Source organism: Trichosurus vulpecula, chromosome 4 (assembly GCF_011100635.1).
Source record: "Trichosurus vulpecula isolate mTriVul1 chromosome 4, mTriVul1.pri, whole genome shotgun sequence".
Lineage (NCBI taxonomy): Eukaryota > Metazoa > Chordata > Mammalia > Diprotodontia > Phalangeridae > Trichosurus > Trichosurus vulpecula.
This window is the reverse complement of record NC_050576.1, coordinates 271,901,803-271,929,550: the sequence shown is the minus strand read 5'-3', so window position 1 is coordinate 271,929,550 and position 27,748 is coordinate 271,901,803. Positions and strand designations below refer to the sequence as shown.

The 27,748-nt window shown below is 37.6% G+C and overlaps 1 protein-coding gene across 9 annotated transcripts in view; it reads left to right on the top strand.

Moving 5' to 3' along the window:
• AGFG1 (ArfGAP with FG repeats 1) overlaps positions 1-27,748 on the top strand; it is a 106,624-nt gene that overhangs the window by 50,218 nt on the left and 28,658 nt on the right. For all 9 annotated transcript variants that reach the window (XM_036755867.1, XM_036755866.1, XM_036755865.1 and 6 more), the window contains exons 3-4: positions 15,449-15,564; positions 24,684-24,846. In XM_036755867.1, the coding sequence (XP_036611762.1) occupies positions 15,449-15,564; positions 24,684-24,846 (279 nt within the window). The remainder of the gene's footprint in view (positions 1-15,448; positions 15,565-24,683; positions 24,847-27,748) is intronic.

Here is a 27,748-nt window from a genome sequence, read left to right as displayed (position 1 = left end):
TTTTTCTTGATTACCTTTTCATGCTTCTCTTGATTCCTGTGTTTGAAAGTCAGATTTTCTATTCAGCTCTGGTCTTTTCACTGAGAAAGTTTGAAAGTCCTCTATTTTATTGAAAGTCTATATTTCGCCTTGGAGCATGATATTCAGTTTTGCTGGTTAGGTGATTCTTGGTTTTAATTCTAGCTCCATTGACCTCCGGAATATCATATTCCAAGCCCTTCGATCTCTTAATGTAGAAGGTGCTAGATCTTGGGTTATTCTGATTGTGTTTCCACAGTATTCAAATTGTTTCTTTCTGGCTGCTTGCAGTATTTTCTCCTTGATCTTGGAGCTCTGTAATTTGGCGACAATATTCCTAGGAGATTTCTTTTTGGGATCTATTTGAGGAGGCGATTGGTGGATTTTTTCCATTTCTATTTTGCCCTGTGGCTCTAGAATATCAGGGCAGTTCTCCTTCATAATTTCTTGAAAGATGATATCTAGGCTCTTTTTTTGATCTTGGCTTTCAAGTAGTCCAATAATTTTTAAATGATCTCTCCTGGATCTGTTTTCCAGGTCAGTGGTTTTTCCAGTGAGATATTTTACATTGTCTTCCATTTTTTCATTCCTTTGGTTCTGTTTTATAATATCTTGATTCCTCATAAAGTCACTAGCTTCCACTTGCTCCAATCTAATTTTTAAGGTAGTATTTTCTTGAGTGGTCTTTTGGACTTCCTTTTCCATTTGGCTAATTCTGCCTTTCAAGGCATTCTTCTCCTCATTGGCTTTTTGGAGCTCTTTTGCCATTTGCATTAGTCTATTTTTTAAAGTGTTGTTTTCTTCAGTGTATTTTTCAGTGTTTTTTGGGGTCTCCTTTAGCAAGTCATTGACTTGTTTTTCATGGTTTTCTCGCATCCTTCTCATTTCTCTTCCCAATTTTTCCTCTACTTCTCTAACTTGCTTTTCCAAATCCTTTTTAAGCTCTTCCATGGCCTGAGACCAGTTCATGTTTTTCTTGGAGGCTATTGTTGTAGGCTTTTGCACTTTGTTGACTTCTTCTGGCTGTATGTTTTGGTCTTCTTTGTCACCAGAGAAAGATTCCAGAGTCTGAGACTGAATCTGGGTGAGTTTTCGCTGCCTGGCCATGTTCCCAGCCAACTAACTTGACCCTTGAGTTTTTCAGTGGGGTATGACTGCTTGTAGAGTTAAGAGAACTATGTTCCACGTTTGGGGGGCATACGCCAGCTCTGCCACACCAGCACTCCTCTTTCCCCAAGACCCCCCAACCTGGACTGGACTTAGATCTTCAGCAGGCTCTTCACTCCTGCTCTTATCCTCCACTTAATTCCTCCCACCAGGTGGGCCTGGGGCGGGAAGCAACTGCAGCTGTAGTTCTGTAGCTGCCCCACCTCCGCTGCCCCCGGGGCGGTAGCTGAACTGGGAACTCCTTCCACTCCTGCAGCTTTTCCCACTAACCTTCTCTGTTGTCTTTGGTGTTTGTGGGTTGAGAAGTCTGGTAACTGCTGCAGCTCCCTGATTCAGGGCGCTAGGGCACATTCTGCCCAGCTTCTGGTCTGGTTGGTCTGCTCCGCCCACTCTCGGCTCTGCTCCGCTCTGCTCTGCTCCCAGCTCTGTGCGAGATAGACCTCACTCATAGACCATCCAGGCTGTCCTGGACTGGAGCCCTGCTTCCCTCTGCTATTTTGTGGGTCCTAGAATTGGTTCAGAGCCATTTTTTATAGGTTTTTGGAGGGACTAGGCGGGGAGCTCATGCTAGTCCCTGCTTTCCAGCTGCCATCTTGGCTCTGTCTCCGCTCTGAATAAGTCATTTTTATTATATTGACAGGACCTACCCATGAGCATTTATGTTTTTCCAGTTCAGATCTCTTTGTGTGAAAAGTGTTTTGTAATTGTATAGTTCCTAGGTTTTTCTTGGCAGGCAGACTTCCAATAGTTTTATATTGTGTACAGTGATTTTAAATTGAATTTCTCTTCCTATCTCTTATTACTGGACTTTGTTGGAAATATGTAGAAATGTTGATGATCTACGTGGGTTTATTTCATATCCTGCAACTTTGCTAAAGTTGTTAATTATTTCAACTAGCTTTTTAGTTGATTTTCTAGGATTCTCTAAGCATACTGTCATATCATCAGCAGAGTGATGATTTTGTTTCCTCATTGCCTATTTGAATTCCTCCCGTTTCTTTTTATTGCTGTAGCTGGCATTTCTAGTACAATATTGAATACTAGTGTAATCGTGTTAATGGACAGCCTTGCTTCACTCCTGATCTTATTGGGAAAGCTTCAAGTTTATCTACATTACAAATAATGCTTACTGATAATCTTAGGTAAATACTATTTATAATTTTAAGGAAAGCTCCATTTGTAGAATGGATGTTTTAAGCACCAATCTGTCACTACTGTTGGAACCACATTTTAAGGCTAAACAATGGATGAGTCAAAACACTGTTGCTAATAGTTAATTCTTAATTATCCTCCTCAGTAGATGAAAAGTTTGGTACAGTGCTGCCAGAATAGCAGATAATCTTAAATTTACATATTAAATTGTTATACTTAATAAATTGTCATGCTTTATCTGGGAGAAAATGACTAGCTTCCTAATTTTGTCTGCCAACGTGCTTATTTTCTTGCTTTTAGCTTTATACTGGAAATTATTACAAAACATTAGCCTTATTTAGTTGACCCTTCTCTAAGTTTACTTTCTAACATATGTTATTTTTGGGTATTGGATACTGGAGATAGGTAACACTGTTTTCCTTTGGAAAGCTTTATGGTGGCTGAGCACAATTCTGTATGAAACAATGTCAAGAAAAAAGATTTAAGCTAATAGCCTCAGCTTTATTGAAAAGATTGGTGGTTTGTTGTTTTGTTTTGAGACTGTGGCTAGAAGTACAACAGCTGCTTATAACCCAGTCCCAAAGGGGAACCTTTGACTTGTTCTGTTTCTAAAGCAGGCTAGCTAAGTTGCCCATACTTAGTACCTGGTATGTACCCCCTTCTCATGGGGGCTCACCATCTTGGTGCCAGACTCAGTGCAGATAGATTGAACCTTTCTTGTAGTTTAGTACTCCCAAAGTCATGTGATCTATCAGTCTCAGCTTCCTTGCTTTGTCTGCTCCTGCACAGTGGTATAGGCCCTCATCCCCCCACACCTGGATCGTTGCAGATAGCCTGCTGGTTAATCTCCCTGCCTCAGGTCCCTCCACTCTAATCTATATTCCACTCAGCTCTCCTATTGATCTTCTTAATACATGGATTGGACCCTATTACATTCCCCTTCCCCCAACCTCCATTCTATCAACTCCACTGTCATTTTGTCACCTCCAGCCATAGATACAAAATCCCTTTACACTTTCAAAGCCCTTCATAACCTGGCCCTTCCACCTTTCTATTCTTCATATACACCTATACCCCTTACTGACCTCCGAAGTACTATTCATTCCAGTGACACTGTCCTCCTTGCTCCTTACACAAGATACTTTCTTTTCTAACTCTAGGCGATTTCTCTGGCTATCCCTTTCCTGTAGTTCTCTTTATGTCTTCCTCCTGGCTTCCCACAAGTCCCAGCTAAAATCCTTTCTTCTACAAGAAGGCTTTCCTGATCCTGCTTAATGCCATTGCCTTTCCTCTGCTCCCAGCCCTATTGGTTCTCACCACGTCTTAAAGATTTGTTATAATATCCTGGAAAATTTTAGTGTTGGCTTTCCAGGATCTTCTGTTACTCTGTATCTCTTGCTTAGTAAAACAAAGGGGATCATATCTAATATGAACCATCATATTTCTAATACAGATATGAAGTAAATATTTTTGGTGATAATGGCAATACCACTTGTTACACTGATGCTTTCTAATCATTCTCCTGCTCGAAAATCATTAGCGGTTCCTCATTGCATATATAGGGTAAAGTCTTCGTTCAGAGTTCATACAAAGGCATTTCAATTTAAGCTCCTGTGGAAATTTGGCCCCAGTTTTTCCATCTTTATCCAATGACTCTTTTCTTTTCTTTTTTTAAATTCTTTTTATTGGAGGGGGGAAGGCAGGGCAATTAGGGTTAAGTGACTTGTCCGAGGTCACACACCTAGTAAGTGTGTCAAGTGTCTTAGGCCCTATTTGAATTCCTGACTCCAGGACTGGTCCTCTACTCACTGCGACACCTAGCCTGCCCCCCAGTGCCTCTTTTCTAACTAAAATCCTATGAAAATGTCTCCCCCCGCCAGCTTTTGTTCACTCCCAACATTTTGTGGTCCTTGGCTAGTATGACAATTTTCTTTTGTACCTTCTACCCCACAAATTCAGATCTTACCTGTTTTTTATTACTAGCTTAAATACCACTCCCACTTTGACCCAAAGTACTGTTGAATTCCCGTAGCATTGATATGAACAAGTCTTTTGACAGCTTTATGATGTACTACTTTATTTGAAATTTTTTTTTCATGTTTATGTTTGGGTGTATCTGTCTAGATTATAAACTACGAGACAGCAATAACTAACTGTTAGGCAGCTATGTGGCACAATGGACAGAGCCCAGAATTTGGAATCAAGAAGACCTGGGTTCAAACCCTGCCTCAGACAGTCTCTAACTCTGTGATTCTGGGTAGCCTCTGTCTCAGTTTTCTCATTGTAAAATGGGGATTATAACAATAGCACCTGCCTTATAGGGTTGCTGTGAGGACCATATGAGTTAACATGGAAACCATTTTGTAAAGCTTAAAGTGCCATATGAATACTAGCAATTTATGTATTCCTTGTAATAACTTGCACAGTATAACACACTTAGTAGGTATTTGATAAACATTTTGAATCAGTTTCAGAAATAAATGCTCAATCAGCTTCCCAGGAAAAGGGAAAATTGGGAGAAGGGGAGTTGCTGTGATAGCTTTGTTCAAATTCTTAGATTCTTAGTGGGAAAGGGAATAACTTACTCCCCAGACCTCTGGAAGGTAGAACTAGAACCAATGAACAGAAATTTTAAGGAAGCAAATTTTGGCTTATTACAAGAAGAATTTTCGAAGAAATAGAGCTTCCTGACAGTAATATGAGCTACATTATGAAGTGAACTCTTCAGATAGATGCTGGTGGAGTCAAGGATATTAGAGACAGGATCCCTTTATTTGGTAGAGATTTAGATTAAATGCTCTATAGAGTCCCATCATTTCTGAAATTCTATGAATATTCAGCATCAGAATTAAAGAATTTCAGAGTTTGAAGGGGGACCTCAGTACCTGTCTAGTCCAACCCATGCCTAAAAAGCAAATTCCTTTACAACATACCAAAAAAGTGGTCTTGCAGTCTCTGACAGGATATCCATAACCTCCAAAGATAGCCTATTCCGCTTTTTGATAGTTCTAAATGTTTGGAGGTGGTTTCTTATTCTTAAACCTCATTGCATTACCATTGTGCTCTCTAGAGCCAATAAGAATAAAATTAGATAGCTGGTAAACAAGCATTTTTTTAAATTATTACTATATGTGCTAATCACTACAGTAAGTGCTGGGAGTACAAAGAAAAAACAAACATATCCTCTGTGTTTGAGCTTATGATCTCACATGGCAATCCTTCAAACACTTGAAGAACAGCTATAAAGAGAATTCCTACCCCTCCAGAGGTCTTTTCTTCTCTTGACTAAACATCCCTAGCTCCTTCATATGATCCTTGCGTGACATGGATTTCAGGTCCCTTCGTCATTCTGGTTGCTTTTTGCTGACTATTCTCCAATTTTATTGAATCATACAGTCTTATCATTAACCTTCGTAAAGTGCCCAGAAACTAACTATAACACTTCAGAGATGTGATTTGACTAGGGCATCATGTGGTGGAGGGTGCCTCTTTAGTCTTGGAAACTTCAGGAGTGTAGGGAACACCTTATTAATTTATAATAGGTCAAACATATTCCTAGTGGTATTTTAAAAAATAATACTTATTACTTCATTGTATGCATTGCTCTGTAAGTAGAATATTTAGTTGGTCTAACTAGGGAAGTCTTGGTAAATTACTGGAATTGTAGTGATGGATAACCATTAATGGCAAAGGAATAAGGCTAGATTTCGTATCTCTAATGTGTCTCTTATGTAATTGTTTTAGAATCATCTGCATTTAGAATATGTATTTGTTTTTAATAACTAACCTAGAACTAATTTATAATGTTTATCTAAAAGCAGGTTTGGAGTTAAAACATAGAATTTTTAGAAATAACATTTAAATATAGTATAACTAATTCTTTAGCTGAAATGTCAGATTTTTTGCAGATGGTTAGATAGTTTTGTGGTACAACATTTGCTACAAATCAAGGGTAACTATCACCTCATGTATAGATTAGCTGACAAATTTTATTGTTAGCCAGAGGATCAGAGGGCCAGTTGACATTTATGGATGAACTTTTAAAGTTTTACAAAGCACTTGACATAATTTTTCATTTGTTCCTATGGATATTCTGTGAGCTAGTTACTTCAGGTATTTTTCCCATCTTACAGATGAGAAACTTAGGCTCAGAAAGGTTAAGTGACTTCCTTACAGACACACAGCTGGTATATGTAAGGTGGGATTTAAACCCAAGAATACCCTGATTCCAAGTGTAAGTTTTTTTTTTAACCATATTGCATGTTGGTGTTTTTTCCTGTGTTTTGTTGTTGTTATTTTGTTCTTCCAAGCTTTAATTGGAAGAAAATTTAAAGGTCTGTTTTCTCTCTATATCTGTGATTCTGTGTCTTTTGACCATATTTCATTTTATTTCTGACATGTCTATTGGCTTAGAGATTGTAACTAAGCTGCTTAGGAACCACTGTTTCTGTGTGTGTGTGTGTGTGTGTGTGTGTGTGTGTACTTAGCTTTGAAAATAGAATTTACCTGAATGCTTTAATTAAATCTGAATTATTGCCTCCCAGAAGCTTTTCACTCTGCTTTGCTGCTATACTTGAGGGAAAGGACAGCCAAAGTATTGTTATTCCTTACTCCTATCCTCCATCCCTTCTTTTTCAAGACTAAATGCAATGATTTTTGTTTCATTGTTCCATTCATTGGGTGTAAACATTTATTAAGCACCTTCTAGGTGCCAGGCATTATGCCAAGGACTTTCCACATGTTACTTCATTTGATGGATGTTACAGAAAACAAGGGCAGAGAGGCTCAAGGAGGGGTTGTTTGCTATACTGGAGAATTCAAGGAGAATGAAGACTGGAAAAAAAAAAGTCCAGTGACTCTCTTTGACTATCCTGAAAAGGATAACAAAGAAATAATGGCCTAAAATCAGTGATGACTAAGAAAACAAAGAAAAGGTCAAATACAGAGGCATTGAGAGGAGAATTTACAAGACTTGATCGCTGACTGTGTATGCAGAAAGTGAAAAAAGGAAGGGAGCACCAAAGATGGATCTGGGTGTGTGTGGGGGAGGAGGGGTGTCATTAAATTTAGAATTAAAAAAAAAAGAGAGACGATTCCAAAGCTTTGAGTCTAGGTACCTGAGAGAGGATTTTAGTATCAGTAATAAAAGAGGAAGAGTGAATTATGGGAGATGATGATAAGTGTGAATGAATAAAAAAGAATTTATTAAGTTCTTACCATGTGCTAAGCTTAGAAATACAAATACAGAAAGTAAAGGTAGTCTCTCACCTCCAGGAACTTACTTTCTCTTTGAGGGAGAAAATATTTTTGGTTGGGGGTTTGTGGCCAAGGCCAGGTAGTTAGATTTGGAAAGGTAGTTAGGTTTAGATGGGAAGGGAATTTATATCATAGGGTAGTAGGTTAACATGTTTTTTTCTGTTACAGTGGGATACAGGATTAGGGAAACAGTGATCTAGTGGATGATTGTGGAGGTGGCTTAAAATGTGGTTTTTAGTTTGTTGGGAGGTTGGATTTAGGATGCCAGCAGTTTGAAAAGTCTCATAAGTAGTTACGACTGTATAGGGGATTGAGCCTTGAAGAAGCAGGGCCTGTGAAAGAAATTTGGGCGTCTTTCTTACACCATCTAGTTAGAGCAAAATGCTAAGGCAGTCAGCATAAGAAGAAAGGCTAAAGGTGAGATGATACTGAACAGTTGTAAGAACTTTAAATTGACCTGTTCAGATGAGATTTATAAGATATAAAAAAGAAAAAGATATTGACATTGATTTTTCCCCCCTATTTCCTGAAGAAATACTATTGATACAAAAAAGTCATTGCTGTGAGAGGCCAAAAGAGCTCAGAAACTGCTGTAGCCTGCAAACAGTTGTCTCCTGGCTATGTAGAGAGACAATACCCTGGTTTAGAATGCAACCTCATTTGTAAAACTGCAGAAAAGGATAGGGCAAGATTAGCAGTATCACTTTTGAAAACAAAAAAGCTGTTGAAGCAAAGTTTGTAGAATGCTTGGCATGAAATCCAAATAGGCTACCTCATCCCAAGAATGTTCATGAAAGAAACTAGCAAAAGAGACAACAAGACATAAAATGAAAAAAGTTTGTCAATACTACTATATCAATTTTTGCCCTCAATGATGAAGAAAGGAACTATATTTGTATGCTAACACCCCAGGCCTGGGAATGTTACCCACTGATGTAGATGAATTTGAGAAGATTGGCAGAATCCAGATGAAGTACATACTTTGGAGGAAAGCCATTCTAGAAACAACATAATCTTTAAAGATTTGATAAATTGCTTTATGAGATTTCAGGGAGTGGTAGATACTAAAAAAAGGGGGGGGGGATCAAAGATAATAAAATACCATCTGCCCCAGAAAAAAAAATATCAGTAATTACCAATCTGTATGTTTACTTTCTTTTTCATCTTTATAAAACCTTTATGAAAATGACCTTCATTCATTTTGAGCTTAGTGACATCCTTTTTTTTTTATTTATTTTTTTCATTTAATATATTTAGTTTTCAGCATTGATTTTCACAAGAGTTTGAATTACAAATTTTCTCCCCATTTCTACCCTCCTGCCCACTCCTATGGCGTGTATTCTGGTTGCCCCGTTCCCCAGTCAGCCCTCCCTTCTGTCACCCCACTCCCCTCCCATCCCCTTTTCCCTTTCTTTCTTGTAGGGCAAGATAAATTTCTACGCCCCATTGCCTGTGTATCTTATTTTCTAGATGCAAGCAAAAACTTTTGTTTTTGTTTTTGAACATCTGTTTTTAAAACTTTGAGTTCCAAATTCTCTTCCCTCTTCCCTTCCCACCCACCCTCCCTAAGAAGTCAAGCAATTCAACATAGGCCACATGCATATCATTATGTATAACCCTTCCACACTACTCATGTTGTGAAAGACTAACTATATTTTTCTCCTTCCCAACCCATCCCCCTTTATTGAATTTTCTCACTTGACCCTGTCCCCTTTCGAAAGTGTTTGTTTTTGATGACCTCCACCCCCATCTGCCCTCCCCTCCATCATCCCCCCCCTTTTTTTTATCTTCTTCCCTCTTCTTTCCTGTGGGGTAAGATACCCAATTGAGTATGTATGGTATTCCCTCCTCAGGCCAAATTTGATGAGAGTAAGATTCACTCATTCCCCCCTCACCTGCCTTCTCTTCTCTTCCTACAGAACTGCTTTTTCTTGCCACTTTTATGCGAGATAATTTACCCTATTCTATCTCTCCCTATCTCCCTCTCTCAATATATTCCTCTCTCATCCCTTAATTTTATTTTATTTCTTTTAGATATCTTCCCTTCATCTTCAACTCACCCTGTGCCCTCTCTCTCTCTCTGTATATATAAATATACACACACACACATACATATATACATACACACTCACATATACATATATATACATAAACATATATATATACACACATAAACACACACACACACACATATATATATTATTATATTAGGGTAGCTGAAGGGAATATTCATATATATATATATTTATATATATATATATATATATATATATATATATATATATATATATATATATATATATATATATATATATATATATATATATATATGAATATTCCCTTCAGCTACCCTAATAGTGAGGTCTCATGAATCTTACACATCATCTTTCCATGCAGGAATGTAAACAAAACAGTTCAACTTTAGTAAGTTCCTTGCAATTTCTTTTTCTTGATTACTTTTTCATGCTTCTCTTGATTCTTGTGTTTGAAGGTCAGATTTTCTATTCAGCTCTGGTCTTTTCACTGAGAAAGCTTGAAAGTCCATATTTTGCCTTGGAGCATGATACTGAGTTTTGCTGGGTAGGTGATTCTTGTTTTTAATCCTAGCTCCATTGACCTCCGGAATATCGCATTCCAAGCCCTTTGATCTCTTAATGTAGAAGGTGCTAGATCTTGGGTTATTCTGATTGTGTTTCCACAATATTCAAATTGTTTCTTCCTGCCTGCTTGCAGTATTTTCTCTTTGATCTTGGAGCTCTGGATTTTGGTTACAATATTCCTAGGAGTTTTCTTTTTGGGATCTATTTGAGGAGGCGATCGGTGGATTCTTTCCAATTCTATTTTGCCCTGTGGCTCTAGAATATCAGGGCAGTTCTCCTTGATAATTTCTTGAAAGATGATATCTAGGCCCCTTTTTTGATCATGGCTTTCAAGTAGTCCAGTAATTTTTAAATGATCTCTCCTGGATCTGTTTTCCAGGTCAGTGGTTTTTCCAATGAGATACTTTACATTGTCTTCCATTTTTTCATTCCTTTGGTTCTGTTTTATAATATCTTGATTCCTCATAAAGTCACTAGCTTCCACTTGCTCCAATCTAATTTTTAAGGTAATATTTTCTTGAGTGGTCTTTTGGACTTCCTTTTCCATTTGGCTAATTCTGCCTTTCAAGGCATTCTTCTCCTCATTGGCTTTTTGGAGCTCTTTTGCCATTTGCATTAGTCTATTTTTTAAAGTGTTGTTTTCTTCAATGTATTTTTCAGTGTTTTTTGGGGTCTCCTTTAGCAAGTCATTGACTTGTTTTTCATGGTTTTCTCGCATCCTTCTCATTTCTCTTCCCAATTTTTCCTCTACTTCTCTAACTTGCTTTTCCAAATCCTTTTTAAGCTCTTCCATGGCCTGAGACCAGTTCATGTTTTTCTTGGAGGCTTTTGTTGTAGGCTTTTGCACTTTGTTGACTTCTTCTGGCTGTACGTTTTGGTCTTTGTCACCAAAGTAAGATTCCAGAGTCTGAGACTGAATCTGGGTGAGTTTTCGCTGCCTGGCCATATTCCTAGCCAACTAACTTGACCCTTGAGTTTTTCAGTGGGGTATGACTGCTTGTAGAGTTAAGAGAACTATGTTCCACGCTTGGGGGAGATGCGCCAGCTCTCCCACACCAGCACTCCTCTTTCCCCAAGACCCCCCAGCCTGGACTGGACTTAGATCTTCAGCAGGCACTCCTGCTCTTATCCTCCACTTAATTCCTCCCACCAGGTGGCCTGGGGCAGGAAGCAACTGCAGCTGTAGTTCTGTAGCTGCCCGCCCCGCCCCCTCCCATCCTACAGCTTTTCCCACTGACCTTCTCTGTTGTCTTTGGTGTTTGTGGGTTGAGAAGTCTGGTAACTGCTGCAGCTCACTGATTCAGGGCGCTAAGGCACCCTCCGCCCAGCTCCTGGTCTGGTTGATCCTCACTGTCCATGCTGGGCTCTGCTCCGCTCCGCTCCCAGCTCCGTGGGGGGTAGACCTCACCCAGAGACCATCCGGGCTGTCCTGGGCTGGAGCCCTACTTCCCTCTGTGCTTTTGTGGGTTCTGCAGTTCTAGAATTGGTTCAGAGCCGTTTTTTATAGGTTTTTGGAGGGACTGGGCAGGGAACCCACGCTAGTCCCTGCTTTTCAGCTGCCATCTTGTCCATGCCATGAGTTCTAGTGACAGACTTTTACAAATAGCCGACCACATCTTTACAGTCACAGAATTGACTAAATAGTGCTGGAAAGATATCATCATATGCTCAAGAGACTCCTTGTTAGGGAATAGACTTTTATGGCTGCATTTTATATCATAGATTATTTACTAGGTATTTACCATTTGCACACACTGTGCTAAAACGTAGTAAGACAGATATGAGCAAGCAAGGCCTTGGCCTCGAGGAGCTTATATTCTGTGCTGGTGGACGGGGTGGAGCATGTTCCCTGGGGATTGGTGTGGAAGTACCTAGGAAGTAGTGGGGCCTTGATAAAAAAAAAGGCAGAAGCTGACTTATCCAAGCCTAAGGACCCGGAGGCAACCTGGTGATGGAGGTGGAAGTTATGCAGCGGTCTAGGAAATGAGTCAAATGCTTTTTTGTAATCGTTAAAATATTAGTACAGCAGTTTCTTGTATTCTCTGTACCTTTCACTGTACCACTTTTAAAGATGTGGTCTGCTAAGAAACCATTCATGAAATTCTGTCTGTGACCGTTTCATATTTTCTTCAAGATGCCATCGATAAACATTTAGACCAGTCTCAGGAAGATTTTGTGAAAACGAGATAAGCTAGTAGTTGTTGATGATATAATTATGGTTTTAGAACCTTTAAGGTTCCTTCTGGTTTTAAAACCGTAATTCTCCATCACTTTTTTGGATATTAATGTCATCCTTGATCTTGTAGTGCTTTCAGTATTGTGTTACCTCCAGCACAGATTTCCTTGGTGTGTTTACTTACTGTATGACCTAGAAGCTTTTCCTACTTTCATTTTCAGTGCAATTTCAGTTTTATTCTATAATTCATTAGGGACTGAAGAATTAGTGGAACCACTGGATTTGGACTCTACCATTAATGATGAATCATTAAAGAAGTGTACTTTTTTCCCCCTTCCATTTTCTGTTGTCCTCTGAGTTTAGTGCTCTTTGGATGATGTGGTTTTTTTCCCAAGCCGTCTGTAGACTTGTTTTTTATTCCAGTACTTTTCTTTGTTTTATGATGTGATAGTACTTATAATCTTTTATCATCTTCCTCCATAGTGTTGTGCAGTTGAATTCGTATTTTAAACTGTTGACTTTAATGTAATTTTGCATTAAATTATTGGGTATCAAAATAAACATGTATGATACCTTGGTCTGGAAAATCTTTTTGAATCCTTTGTAGACTTTCTACGTCATTTTGGTTTGTACCATCAAATAATTCCTTCATACCTTAAAATAGATGCTGATACTTAAGTTGTAGTTATGCTTATTATATCTTTTGGATTCTTTGATTTTTTTGAACCTTGAGGGTATTAAAAATAATTTTAGTGTTTCAGAATGATATGGATTAAGATGTAACAAGGTTTGTTTGCTAGCATAAGCCAAATCATCTATGTTAAGCGCTAATATGATATCTGATATCAAATTCTAATCTTTCGTGTCCACATTTCTGCACATCCCTGTCCTTACCTCTCCCCAGGAAGTTAAATGTTTTTCTTGTCACATTTAGCTGCTTAGATAAACAGAAGCTAATTGTCTATTCAGCTAAGATATGCCTGGTCAGAGGGCTTAGAGTCTCATCCCAACTATTCTATTAACTAGTAGTTTCACCTTGGCTAAATAACTTAACCTCTCATTCCTTCAGTTTACATATCTGTTTAAAAAGAAGTTGGATTATTTGAGTTTAATTGTAGCTTCTAGTGTCTCAGTTATGTGATTCTAGTAATTTCTTAGCTTGGTGCTTTATAAATATTTGTTAATTGAGAGTTGGGAATCATGGTAAGGTGTTATTGCCTCTGTTTTATAGAGCAGTCCTTTACAACATATTGCTAAAGGATTTTGTGTGGCTGTCACATGACCTACAGTAACCAACCAATGTCAGTTTGTCTCTAGTCTAACCTGTGTGTGACCCGAAGACGTTTAGTCTGTTTTAATTTTGACACCCACCTACTGCCAAGCTGTGCAGGTCTGTTATAGAGGAAGATTATAAGGCCTAGATTTTTTAGAATAAAAGTTTTATTGGTGCGTTGGGTTTTTTTTTATACATCACCAAAATACTCTCAAATATCCCTCCCTCTCCCAGAGAGCCATCCCATGTAACAAATAATATTTTTTATGACAAAAAATAAAAATGGTAAAGCCAGAGAAAAACAACTGATGAATACATTGAAAAAGTCTAAAAATATGCCCAATGAATCTCACTTGTTGGCCTCTCATCTCTGCAAAGGAGTGGGGTAGGGATGTCTTTTACATTGCTTCTTTGGAGCCAAATTTGCTTTCTGAGATGTGTTAACGTTCACTTTTTTTTGGTGGTGGTGGTGATGGTGGTGGTGGTTCTTTTCATTTCATTTACGCTATTGTAGTCATTTTGTATTTTGCTTTCATGGTTCTGTTTACTTCACTCTGCACCAGTTCATGTAAAATTTTCCATGCTTTTCTGTACTCATCATATTCTTCATTTCTTAAAGCATGTTAATAGTCCATTAGGTTCATGTACCACAATTTATTTAGCCATTCCTCCAATGGGTGGCAGTCTACTTTGTTTCCAATTCTTTACTATCACAAAATGTGTTGCTAAAATACTTTGCATATGGTATATTACATATGGAGACTTTCCTCCTGTCAAAGGATGGTAGTGAAATGAATCTCTGGGTCAAAGGAGCTAGAAATTCTAGTCACATTTTAGTTCCACCAAGAGTGCACTAGTACCCATGCCTTTCCACAAGACCTCTAATATGGACCATTTTGGTGTCTTTGCCTGTTTGCAGGGTATAAGGTGAAACCTCAGGGTTTTTAATTTGCATTTCTCTTATTATTAAACTGTTGGTAGCCCTCTTTCATGTAGTTACAATTCTTTTGAGAACTATTTGTTCATATCCTTTGGCCACTTCTCTACTGAGCAATAACTTTTAGTATATGTGTATGGGTGTATATTCACATGTATGTATATACACCATTATATACATAGGTCATTTTTCTCTGATAAGGATTTGATATTCAAGATCTATAAACAATGTACACACGTACACATGTATATATGTATTTGTGTGTGTGTTTACCTATTATTTATATCTTGGATTCCAATAGAGAAATTTGATACAAAGTTTTTTTTTTTTTTACCCCTTTGACTTACTTCCCTTCTTATATTAGATGCATTAATTTTGTTTCTACAAAAGTTTTTCAGTTTCATGTAATCAAAGTTATCTATTTTGGCTTTTGTGATTGTCCGTATCCCTTGTTTGGTTAAGAATACATCTGTTCCATATTTGTGACAGGCATATGGTATGATATTAAGGTCACATACATTTGCATTTTTATCAAATTGAGAGTTTTCCTTTAATAATTCATGTTGTTAGGATTATGGAATGCATGATTATTGAGTTCCATTCTTTCTGGTTGTCTCTTGTCTAAAATTGATCTACCTTTATATATTTCTGACGACTTCTGCCTTATGATACAGTTTGAGGTTTGGCGGTACTGTTCTTACTTTGTCCCTGCTTCATTTCATTGTTGCTCTTATTTTTCTAGTTCTTGTACTTTTCCCAATAGATTTTGTTATTTTATTAAATTCTGTAAAGCGTCAGTTATGTCATTTTAAAATTATCACTACCAGTTTTACCAGTGAAAATACTGTTTCTTTTCTTTCTGTTCACAGGTGTGTAAACAAATTTGGCTAGGATTATTTGATGATAGATCTTCAGCAATTCCAGACTTTAGAGATCCACAAAAAGTGAAAGAGTTTCTACAAGAAAAATATGAAAAGAAAAGATGGTAAGTGAATATTACTTTGCTACTTCAAATGACATGTCATTACATCAGAGTGGATTCTTCCTACTATGCCCAAATAGACAATTTCATGAGGTGCTGTGGCTAATCTTTTGATGATGAACCTTTCTGAACTAGACTATGAGAATAAGCACATGTTTTCAAATCCATCTCTGGGTTCAAGCTTAAAACCTTTCAATTTGGATAGTCAAAGTTTGAGCCTTATTTATATCACCTACAAGAATACAGGGTTATCATGATGCCATGGTGAGGCATCAAAATAGGACTTCAGTGGAGAATATTTAATTTATAGTTATAAAAATTAAAACTAAGAGGAAGGGCATTTTGAATTCTAAAACAAATGGGATAATATATAATTGTTAGGTAGTATTTTGAAAGAAGTGTAGTTATGTTACTTTTATCCAAATATGGTAGCATGGTCCTTGTCAGCTGTTGTAGATGACTCCTGCTTCTCTTGAAGTCTAGAGCTTACTCTTTGCCCCTAGCCAAAGGACTTGTTTCTTCCTTTTTACCTTTGGATGAAGTTGTATCCTTTTTCCATCTACCTTCCAGGTGTATTTTTTGCTGCATACTCCCTACCTATTCCAGTGTTCCTTGTCTTAGAGTTGTTAAGGGTTTCGAAGATTATCTAGTCCAACCCATTCTTGAAGAAGGAATACTTGCTGTAGGATCCCCAACAAGTGGTCATTCAGGCTTACTTTGAAGATCTCCAGAGATGGGGAGCTCATTACCTAGTCTAGAAACTGTTTCATATTTATCCAGTTTTGATTTTTAGGTAATGATTTCCTTATATCAAACTGAAATCTCTCTGTTTGTAACTTCCACCTGTTGGTCCTGGGTCTACTTTCTAGGGCCAAGAACAACATAAGTAATCATTCTTCTATATGATAGTTCTCCATATATACTTGAGGATTACTACAATGTCTCTCTCTAAGTTTTTTCTTCTCTAGGTTTCTTCCCCCATTCTTTAATTGAGCCTGATATGACATTGTAATCTCTTTCCTTTTTCCTACATGTATACTTGGTGATTTCTCAGTGTTCTTCATAAATATGGCCAAAAATTCAGCACGGTGCTCAGTGTGTGGTCTTAACTAGGGTTGATAATCTTTCCTGTTTTAGAAACTATGCATCTATTGATGCTACCTTAATTCATAGGAGCTTTTTTTTGAGAGGGGTATGGGGGGAGGGATGTCTCTCACATTATCTTATTGATTTACTGAACTTGCCATCCACTAGTCTTCTTTCAGATGGACTGTTTTTTAGGTATGTCTCTGAATCTTGTTCTTCTGAAATTGATTTTTGACCTCTTGCCCTAGGTGCAGAATTTTCTATTCCCATTAAACAGTTTAAGCTTGGCTTGTCATTTTAGTCTGTTGAGGTCTTTTTGGATCACTGTTTTGTCTTCCAAGTTATTATTTATCTTTCCTATCTTGTTATTATATATCTAAGCCTTCTTTTTTATGTCTTCCGAGTTCATGGATGAAAACATTGAACAAAACAGAGTTAAATCCCTTGGCTATTCCCTATTGACCTCCCTCCACGTTTACATTATTAATATGTTGCTTCATTCAACCATCTCCAGTTTGTTCTAACGTATCAATCCACCCTATACCTGTCGTATCCCTTAAGGGTGTCATGAAAGACATTTTACATTGCTGAAATCTAGTTATACTACATGTTATTTTCTGCTCTATCAGTCTGGTGACACTGTCAAAAAAAAAGGGAAATGAAATTAGGCTGGCTTAACTTGTTCGGGAATAAACTAGTGTTGGCTTGAAGTGACCATTCGTTCCCTTTCCAAATGCTCAAAAACTAACCCTTTAATAATGTATTCTAATATTTTAGCAGGAATGAACATCAAATTTTCCAGCTGGTGATTTGAAGAATCCACAATATTTTCCCTTTTTTTTTTTTAACACTGAGCAACATTTTTACCTATGTTTTCCACAAAACTGCCCATTCTGCATAATTCCTCAGTGATTGACTTAGTGTCAGTCGTAGAATTCAACTGTTATGACTTTCCTCCTTTCTTCCTTTGTGATCTTTATTCTGTCAGTTCTCACCAGCTCCAGAGGACTGATTTGGTGGTAGAGGCCTGGGGAGTTGTTAACAATTAAGGGCCTACTCAGATGCTTGATTGTGAAATGGAAATGATTCTTAGTCCTCAAAGGCCCCACTAACAGAAGACAAACTCAAGGGAAAGCATACGTAGCTATTACTGTGCTGGAAGCCTTTGGTAAAATCTGACAAAGTATAGAAAGGTTCATCACCTGGGCAGGCCACTTGGTGATGAATTATTTGGCTATGTCAAACCCACCAAAGGAAAATACAAAGTGGGCCTCAGTTCATCCCATGTGTCCCCTTTCTGCATCTGAACTGACAGTGTCAATACTGGGAAAAGATTACCGAGGGTACTGAAAACCACCTGTAAATGTTAACATAGCTATTGTTATTCTAAATATGAGCTCCTTGTTCAGATACTATGGGAGGAATTGAATCTTACCAATCTTAACTTTCTTCTTAAAAATGAAACCATAAGGCAGAGGAGTTTCAGCAAAATCCCCTTTGAGGAGCAAAAAAAGAAATTGTCAGAGTTGGCTTTTATCTTTTTCCAAAGGTAACAAGAAACATTTCAAAGAAAACTTGATTATCTTACATTGCAGTGCTCCTAAGTATTTGCAAAATGATTATCATGAAGAAAAAAAATGGAAGATGGACAAAAAGCAGACCTTAACTCAAGACTATTAACATTTTTAAAGATATTTAGCAGATATAGCTCAATTGCTATATTGAGGAAAGCAAAGAATTTAGGAACTACCTGAGCCAGCAAACATTTGATTTCCTTTATAAGCAGGGAGATAAGACACTGGTGACAACACCACCAGTGTAGGCTACAGGCTCATATATTAAATCTTTTCGAAGAAGATACTGGAAGATCATGAGCAGCACTGCCTCATTAAGCAATGTGAAGCAGTGGAAGGAAAACCTTGCCAAGAGACCCCAAGTTAGCCAAATCATCTCAAAGGCTTGTAGGGATAATACTAGAAGGAGAATAGCAAGCATATGGAAAATGGATAAGATTTGTAGTCATTTTTCTAACATTCTTTCTCCATTATTGACTTATAGTAAGGCTATCTTATTTAGACTGCTAACATCACCATCCCTTTTCTGTTCTGTGAGGAAGTAGAAATTCTAGTAAACAAAATAAAGATGAGAAGGGCAGCTGGACTAGACCTAGGCATATACTGAACAGGTCTCTATAGAGGTGACACAGTTTTGAGGGTATGGAGGACTTGCTTTTCAAGATAGCTGAAAAATTGTAAGGATAATAAAGGCTTGGAAAAAAATCTCAGAAACTGTTTCCAAAAAAATGTTGATGAAGAGTATGTTGATAACTGTTGTTGCCCTATATGCTTAATTTCCCTTTTCTTTGAAATTTTTATGAAAATGTTGTATACATGTATTGTAGGCATTCTCGATGAAGGTATAAGAAGAGGACAGGCAGGCTTTTATAAAGCGTATTCTTTAGCCATCATACAGTTGACTAAAATATATAGTGAATGTGAAGTCCCACTGTTCTTTACAAAAGAGCATTTGATTGAATGGAACAAAGCACTACCTTAAAAACTTTCATCCAATATAGAGCCTCTCATGCACATGTCAGAATTATAGAAGATCCAATGATATGTAAGAAGGGGTGCATCATTTTACTTGATGACCTTCTGATAAATATCAAGTAAGACATAAAATATGGAGACATTTGCTCAGCTAAGGTATTTGCCAGTGTCATAGAGGGTGTCTAGCATAGACTCCAAATGGAAGAAGGATTACTCCTACTTTTGCTGTTTGCCAGTGACATTGTGCTGATTTTTTTAAGCACTAGACCATTTGCAAAGCTTCCAAGGTAAGCTCCAAAATCAATCATAAAAAGCACATAGGAAAAATCCAGTGGATGAAGAATGCTTGTCATATAGACCGTGATATACAGTGAAATGGGTGACACACAGAACTAGTACCAGTACATATATGTCAGGCAGACACTACTCATGGACAGTGAACTGGACCTGGAATTGAACTCTTAAGAAGACTCTGGCTCCACTTCTTTGTGGGCATTGTCTTAGAGTCATTAATTTTACATGGCTGCTAGTCATTAAATACTGTAGTCAGAATAATTAAACTAATAGCAAAAAGGCAAATGGCAGTTGTTGAGTATATATAAGCTATTACAGAAGATGTAAAGGATGTTATCAGAGGGATGTATAAAATACGCAGGTTGGGGAAAGAGGGAAATATGTGCACCCACCTCTCCCCCACCCTCACTGTGTGTGCATGCATGCACACACAACGTGCATATGCATGCTGTGTAAGCAAGCCCTCTGGAAAATTTGTGGGAGGACACTGACAAGAGTTGCACAGGGTAAGAATACATTTCATTGTGCACCAATGGAGGGAGTACTCATGTGAATGAGATCATAGATCCAGCAAAGCCTTTTAATTAAGGACAGGAAAAAAACAAGATTTGCTTCTGAATCAGAAATGTGCATGGAAAGATTATGATTGTCTTTTTTTAATGTGTTATTGTCTTTTGAGGATGTTCATAAGCATATCAAAAAATGGAAGGTTCCTCAAAGCTTTAGAATAGTTGGTAAATTCTTTTATGACTTTCTACCATTTAACTCTATCCGGCAAATGCCAAATGCTTAAATGTTTCTTCATTGCTGTAACACATGACACAGTAAAACCTTAATAACTTCTATTAATCACTCATTGAGTTTAGCTTGACTATTCACCAGACTTTGGCTATTGGCAAAAATTAATTTATCCTCTGAAAATAAAGATTTTCTACCACTGGGGCTATCGTTAGTTAATAAGTACTTGTGAAACATCGACTGTGTGCCAGGAATACATGAAAAGGTAAAAGACAGGACCTGCTCTCAAGGGACATGCAGTCTAATGGGGGAGATAACAAGCAACGACAGTATATAAATAAGCTACATACAGGATGAAAAGCAAGTAATGAACAGCAGAAAGTCAACAGAATTAAGATGGATTGGGAAAGGCTTCCTATAGGAGAGTGTGTGCCTAGCAGTGAAGTACAAGAGGACGGAAAGGATAGGGCCGTGTGTGTGTGTGTGTGTGTGTGTGTGTGAGAGAGAGAGAGAGAGAGAGAGAGAGAGAGAGAGAGAGGGAGAGAAAGCGCGCAGAGAGGTGGCAATATCAAAAGAAGTGGCATATGTTGCAAAGGTGAAATCAATAGGCCTTGGCAACAGATTGAATCCTGGGGGTGAGAAATGGTGAGGAGCTGAAGATGACTCCTTGGTTGTGAGCTTGTAGGACTTGAAAGATGGTGTTGCCCTCGGGTTAGGGGGCGAGAATGCATTACTTTTCCTGATTTTGAGAGCAGCACCATCCCCTCTCACCAATCTTCATTGTGGACATTTATGTTGTATTTGCAAAACGTTCTACATTATCTTATTTGTGGCAGATATTTGCTTCTAGGTCAAAGGTCAAAACTACTGACAAACTGCCTGTTTTTGTAAGGCACACTAAAAATGGTTTTTACATTTTTAAATAATTTGTGGAAAAATCAAAAGATGAAAAATATTTCATGGCACATGAAAATAAATTTTTATTGGAACATAGCCACGCTTATTCATGTAGATCTTACCTTTAGCTGCTTTCTAAAGTCAATTCTACTAGTATATTTTGGAATCATGAATAATGTCAAGCTGCTTTAGACAATTCCTATGCTATCAAAAGTAAAATAAAAGTAAGATCTCCATTCCCAATACAGAGTTATGGTAGGTATATTTTCTGAGCTCAAACTACAATTCCATTTTTTTTTCTCAACTTACAAGTGCAAACAAAATTTTCACATTTCAAAATCCATTTAACTATACAGTTGAGAAGCTTCTCTACCTAACCTTCAGTTGAAGTGATTAATATGCAATGCAATGACCTGCTAAAAAGGAAAGTATTAAGAAAAGAATCTAATAGAATTCTATAAATGCCTCCTAAATGATCAGTATACTAAATTAAAATCACTGGTATCCATAAACAAGATCCACAATAATACGTCCATAAATAAAATCATTGATATCTGTATTTTGCAGTACCTCTTGTTGTGAGAGGACATTTTCAAAGATGAAACATGTAAAATTCCATTATAGATCAGCATTAACAGATGAACATTTCCAATTGAACTTAGACCCACCAAGCAAAATGTTTTCGACCCCCAAAAGCTTTGTTTTTCCTCATTAACATACTTATATCACAATTATACTCAATTTTTATTATATTTTGAATTTTGTCATTAAAATTTGTGGAAAATTGTTTTCTCTTTTGTTATATAAGTTCCTATATAATATCCTTAATTTTGCTGCTTGGCCCCCAAATTTACTATCTGACCCTTTAAGAAACTGAACCCTGCTCTAGGTCAGACAGTCAAGGATTTTTTTACATGCCTGCTGTACCAGCATACAGAGTCAAAAGTAAAATAATTAAGGATCTTAGATGGGGGCTACTACATGAGCTCATTGTTATTCAGTTATTTCAATCTCTTCATGACCTCATTTAGGGTTTTCTTGGCAAAGATACTGGAGTGGTTTGCCATTTCCTTTTCCAGCTCATTTTACAGATGAGGAAACTGGGGCAAACAGCATAGGGTTAAGTGAATTGCCCTGGGTCACACAACTAGTGTTTGAGGCTAGATTTGAATTCAGGAAGATGAGTCTTCCTGACTTTAGACCAGGCTCTCTATCCACTGTGCCACTTAGCTGCTCCACTACCTATGCATATATAGATAAATAAAAGGTTCCAGGAGTCTCCATTCAGTTTCAGGTTAAAACTCCATGGAGACTTTTTGAATGCTCTGCACAAGACCATCTTAAGGGATTCGACAGCTGCTAAGAACATCAGGAGGGGATGCTTAAGTTTGAGACTTGAAAGAAATTAGGATTCCATGAGTCAGAGATGGGGAGGGACGAATTCCAGACAAAAGATCCAGCCATTGCGAAGGTGTAGAGACAAGGAATGGAGCTTCCTGTATGAAGAAATCAAGCTGGACTTTGTATATTCTTTGGCTACAAGTGTCTGTCTCTTGGCCCTCATTTGCCATGTGACTAGCTTGCCTCTTTTTCTGATTATATATTTCCTACTTGGTAAAAGTCATTTGTTGGCAGCATACTGGTACATAGTGAGTGGATAAAGTGCTGTATGTGGAATCAGGAAGACTCAAGTCCAGATCCTGAGCAAATCATTTAACCCATCTGGGCCTTGATTTCCTCTCCTGTAAAGTGAGGGGGTTGGAGTCGGACCTTTTCAGTTCCTTTCAGCTCTAAATATCTGGTCTTGTTGTTGGTATGTACTATGTGTTTTTCCATTGCCTATTTTGCCACTTCCAGTTTTGATTCTCTGAAGATTGTGGAGTGTGTGTCCTGAAGTAACATCAACAGGAATACTGGTTTTAAAAACATGGGGTTTTATGTCAAAGATTCTGCACAGTTTCCCAAATGCAGTCTAGCCTCCTGTCCATTCCTGGGCTCAGCTAATTGCCCAATTGTTCCCTCCAAGGTTGAAACACGCGTGTGTGTGTGCGCATACACACATACACGCATGTACACATTTGGCCTGTGACCATGAATCTCATTGAGGATGTATACATACTGTGGCTCAGTACAATCTGCACAATGTCATATGGACGGAGAAATGTTTGGAGGATTTCAGTGTAGGGGATCTGCACTGGTGAAAACTGGTGAAAATACACTGGCAAGTGTATAATCTTCCTTTTATGCTTAATTTTAATGGAGGACTACTGTATATAATTATGTTTGAAGTACATATATATATATTTATGTATGTACTATTTTTGTACTCTTATTTTCTACACAATTCAGTTTTCCTAATTGATCTTTTCTTAATCTGATAAGTATACCCCCCACCCTCCCTCCTCTCTTCTTCCCTTCCTTCTTCCATCTCTCCTAGAGTGCTTTCTAGTTGTCTTCTTGCAGGAAGTCTATGTATAGGCACTCTGCCCATCTTGGATCTTGCTCAACATGAGTCATCATCTTGTCTTCTTTCTCACTCTAGGATTACCAAAGTCTTGTCTCTTCCCAGGTCCTAGTGACTCAGTATTTCTTGTCCCTTGGAGAAGTGGAGTCACACCTTCTAACCTCTTCCCCACTGCCCAAAACAGGCACTTTTTCACCTCTCCACCACTACTGAAGTCAACCTATCAGTCTCTAATCCCCCTCCCAATTCATGGCCAGTTCTGCCCCCTCCCTAGTTTTCATGTATATGTGTGTATACACATATACATACACAGATGTATGTGTGAATGTTACACACAGCATATATGAAGACATTTTCTTGGGTTTTATTTTGAAACAATTTTTAGACTTGTTTTGGGGGTCTCTATGCCGCCTCTACTTTATTGACCTGGTTTCTAGGTATCTTTTTGTTAAAAAAACAACACCATTAAAAACCAAAACCAAAAACTTCAAGAACAAAACAAACAAAAAGTCTCCTAAATATTCTCCAAGGCTTTGTTCTCTTTTTGTTTCTCATTCCTTAGCCATACTTTCCAACACACTTTTTGCTTTCCTTTACCATCTTTACATTGAAATCACTGAATCTAAGTAGGTATGTTGATTTGGTTTGGAGGATCTTATTGATAGAATTGGTGATTTGTTACAAAGTAATGTGACATTTCAAAATCAAACCTCTTATCACTGCAAGTCAGTGTCATTAACCTTGAAGAATTGGAAGAAAGATTACACTGAAGATTTATCATGCCACAACCGAAAATTATACTAATACACATTGGAAATATTTTTAACATGAAATTTTTGAGTGCATTTGGCTTTCTAGTTTTCTATTTCTGTGGTTTTTTTTTAAAAACATGTTATTTAGCTGCATCCATATACTTCTGAAGGAATGCTGGCTTGATTACAAAAAGCAAAACTTTTTTGATAAGCCCTTTTACTGTATTTTAGTTTTTGTGTAAGCCATAGCTTATTTTATTTGATCCAGTTATATAGAAACAACATTTCTTTGACTTTTGAATTTAAAAGGTTATCTGAATTAATACTTGATGTTTCATTTAGGTATGTTCCTCCTGAACAAGCGAAAGTTGTGGCGTCTGTCCATGCATCTATATCTGGGTCTTCTGCTAGTAGCACAAGCAGCACACCTGAGGTCAAACCACTTAAATCTCTTTTAGGAGAGACAGCACCAGCCCTGCACTTGAATAAGGGCACACCCAGCCAAGTGAGTAGTCTCTAAGGAAGTTTTTATGATTTATTTTCTAAGGTTAGAATAAATGTCACAAATGGGAACAGTTTATGACACAAACACCATTGTTTTTCCTATTATTGTTAATTAAATGATTACTGATGCTTATAGTATTAATGTCCTAAGATTCAAGTAAGTAAGTACACATGTACACACACACACAAACACACACAAAATTAGGACTGAAGGCCATGATGTGTAAATATTTTTAACCTTTTGTCCTTAAGTATAAGAAATACATACCCCTATCCAGTTGCCTCAGAAATCTGTAGAAATATAATACAACTTTCATATAGCTGTAGTAATTTTATTCTTATAAGAAATTTTGAAATGTTATGTTTTATTACCTTTTAAAATTTCCACTATTCCTTAGTTGGTTGGTACTTCTGAAATTTAAAAACACCTTTTATATTTAGGTTACATGTTTGAGGCTTGGTATATAATGTAACATATCTAAATCTATTGTCCCACTGGCCTAGAATTTGCTCCTCATCTCTACCTCCTGGTTTCCTTGATTTCATTCAAGTCTCAGTTAAAATCCCACCTTCAAGAAATTTTTCCCAATTCCCCTTAATACCAGTAACTTCTCTCTACTGAATATCTCCAATTTATCTTGTATATATCTTGTTTGTATATAGTTGTTTGCATAATTATTTGTCTCCCACATTAGACTATTTAATCTTATCTAAATCTGTTTTTTGTCAAACCTGCCTACCAGTTTTCAAATAAAGAGTTTTACCAGGCCAGGAGAAAAAGGCTCCAGGGAAGCTATGTAGTGAATGAGACTTAGGCACTATTATTCTCAGTCTACAGATGAGGACACTACAGCTCAGGTTATTTAGTTGATTTACCCAGGTAATTTCTAAGGGTCCACTCCAACTCCTGAGTCTTATGTTTCTAGGTCAATGGGGACATTTCTACCAAAAAAAAATGCTTCTTGGAATCTAGATCTGGTTTTGTTTGTTTTTTCTAGTAACTATAAAGGTCAACTTAAAATTATATGATAACTCTTTCATAGAATCATAGAATTTGGAATAAGGAAGGGTCCTTTAAGACATCTACTCTAAAATTTTTATTGATGAGGAAGGTGAGGCCCAGGGAGGGGAAGGGACTTTTCCAGTGTTTGTCAGTCAGCAAACCTTTATTAAATGTCTGTGACGTGTTGCACACTTATGCCAAGTACCAAGGATACAAAGAAAGGCGAAAGACAGTACCTGTACTATGAACTCACAGTCTAATGTGAGAGACAAATAATTATACAAACAACTGTATAGCAACAAGATATGCACAGGATAAATTGGAGCTATTCAATAGAGAGAAGATACTGGTATTAAGTGGGATTGGGAAAGATTTCTTGAAGAAGGTGAAATTTAGCTGAGACTTGAATGAAATCAAGGAAACCAGGAGGTGGAGATGAGAAGGGAGAGAATTCTAGGCCAGTGGGACAACCAGTGAAAATACATGGAGTTGAGAAATAGAGAATATCTTTTGTGAGGAACAGCCAGTGTTGCTGAGTAAGGTTTAAGAAGACAGGGAGACTGGGAGGATGGTGGTACTCTTGACCCAGTAATAGGAAAATTCAGAAGAATGGAGGCTTTAGAATGAACGATGTTATGTTCATTTTGGGCATGTTGAGTTTAAGATGTTAATGAGACATCCAGTTTGTGATGTGTAATAAGCTGTTGGAGACTCAAGACTCAGGAGAAAGGTTAGGGCTGGATAAGAAGATCTGAGAATTATCATCCTGAAGCTCATAATTGCATCTTTGGGAGCCGTTGGGTTTACTAAATGAAATACAATGGTGGGAGAAAAGAAGAGGGCCCAGGATAGAACCTTGGCCAAGTTAGTGTGGCCTGGACTAAGATCCATCAAAGGAGATTGTAGAGTAGTCAACGAGAGGGTGGGATTTGCTGAGCAGAATGCTCTGTTTTTATTGAAGTACTGTTTCAGTTCTTCAGCATAATCAGAAAGGGGCTTGATATGCTATTGTTTTTGATCATTAAAAATTCCAGGGCATTTGTGGGGTCAGGAAGCTTTTCTTCCTTGTTGACTTAGTTGATGATGAGTTTCTGCTGTTGTGGTCAAGTTAGGTATAGGATCTCTTGGATTAAACAGTGTCATGTACTTTTACTACTTGTTCTTCAAGTTGAAAGAGACTAAAAAACTGAAAACTAAAAAACTTAAAAAACTTAAAAACTGCTTAACAAAGGTAGAATTTTTGTTCCAGTTATAGCTGGACCAGATGGTTCAGAAGTTTCTTTGAACTCTAAGATTCTATGAAGATTGCACTATCTTATGGTGCAGAAATTTGTTCTGGCCTGGGTTCATGATAGAAGCCAGAGTTACAAACCAGCACATTGTCCTCACAGACCTATAGTAGAATAGGACAGCTTGCATAGTTGGAAAATCAAGTTTTTATAATTCAAAGCAATTGTGTAATTCGTTATGGCATAGAAAGAAAATAGGCTGAAACTTTGCCATGAGTATTTTGAGTCCATCTGTCCTGTTCCACCTTCCCTCCCCCCTCCCCCCCATCCCCTCCAACTCTGGAGAGGTAAAAAAGACAGTCAACATCACTCTCTTTTTCCTTATGGGAGAATGGCTACAGAGATTGTCTTCATTGTAGTACGGTCCTGACTGAAGCTCAGCCTCATGTTATGGGTTTACAATGTTGTGCTATAGTAATGATCTTTGACGGTTGGAAAAGAGCATTAAAAGGCTTGGGAGTTGGGAGGCTTTAGTTTTGGCTTTGACACTTAGGATAACTCACTGTCTAGCTCATTTTACTGATCCATCATTTAATCAGTCAATGAGCAATGTGAATTGCAAAAGCAAAATGGGGAAATTGTGCTCTTTAACAGCTTGCTTTTGGCTATTA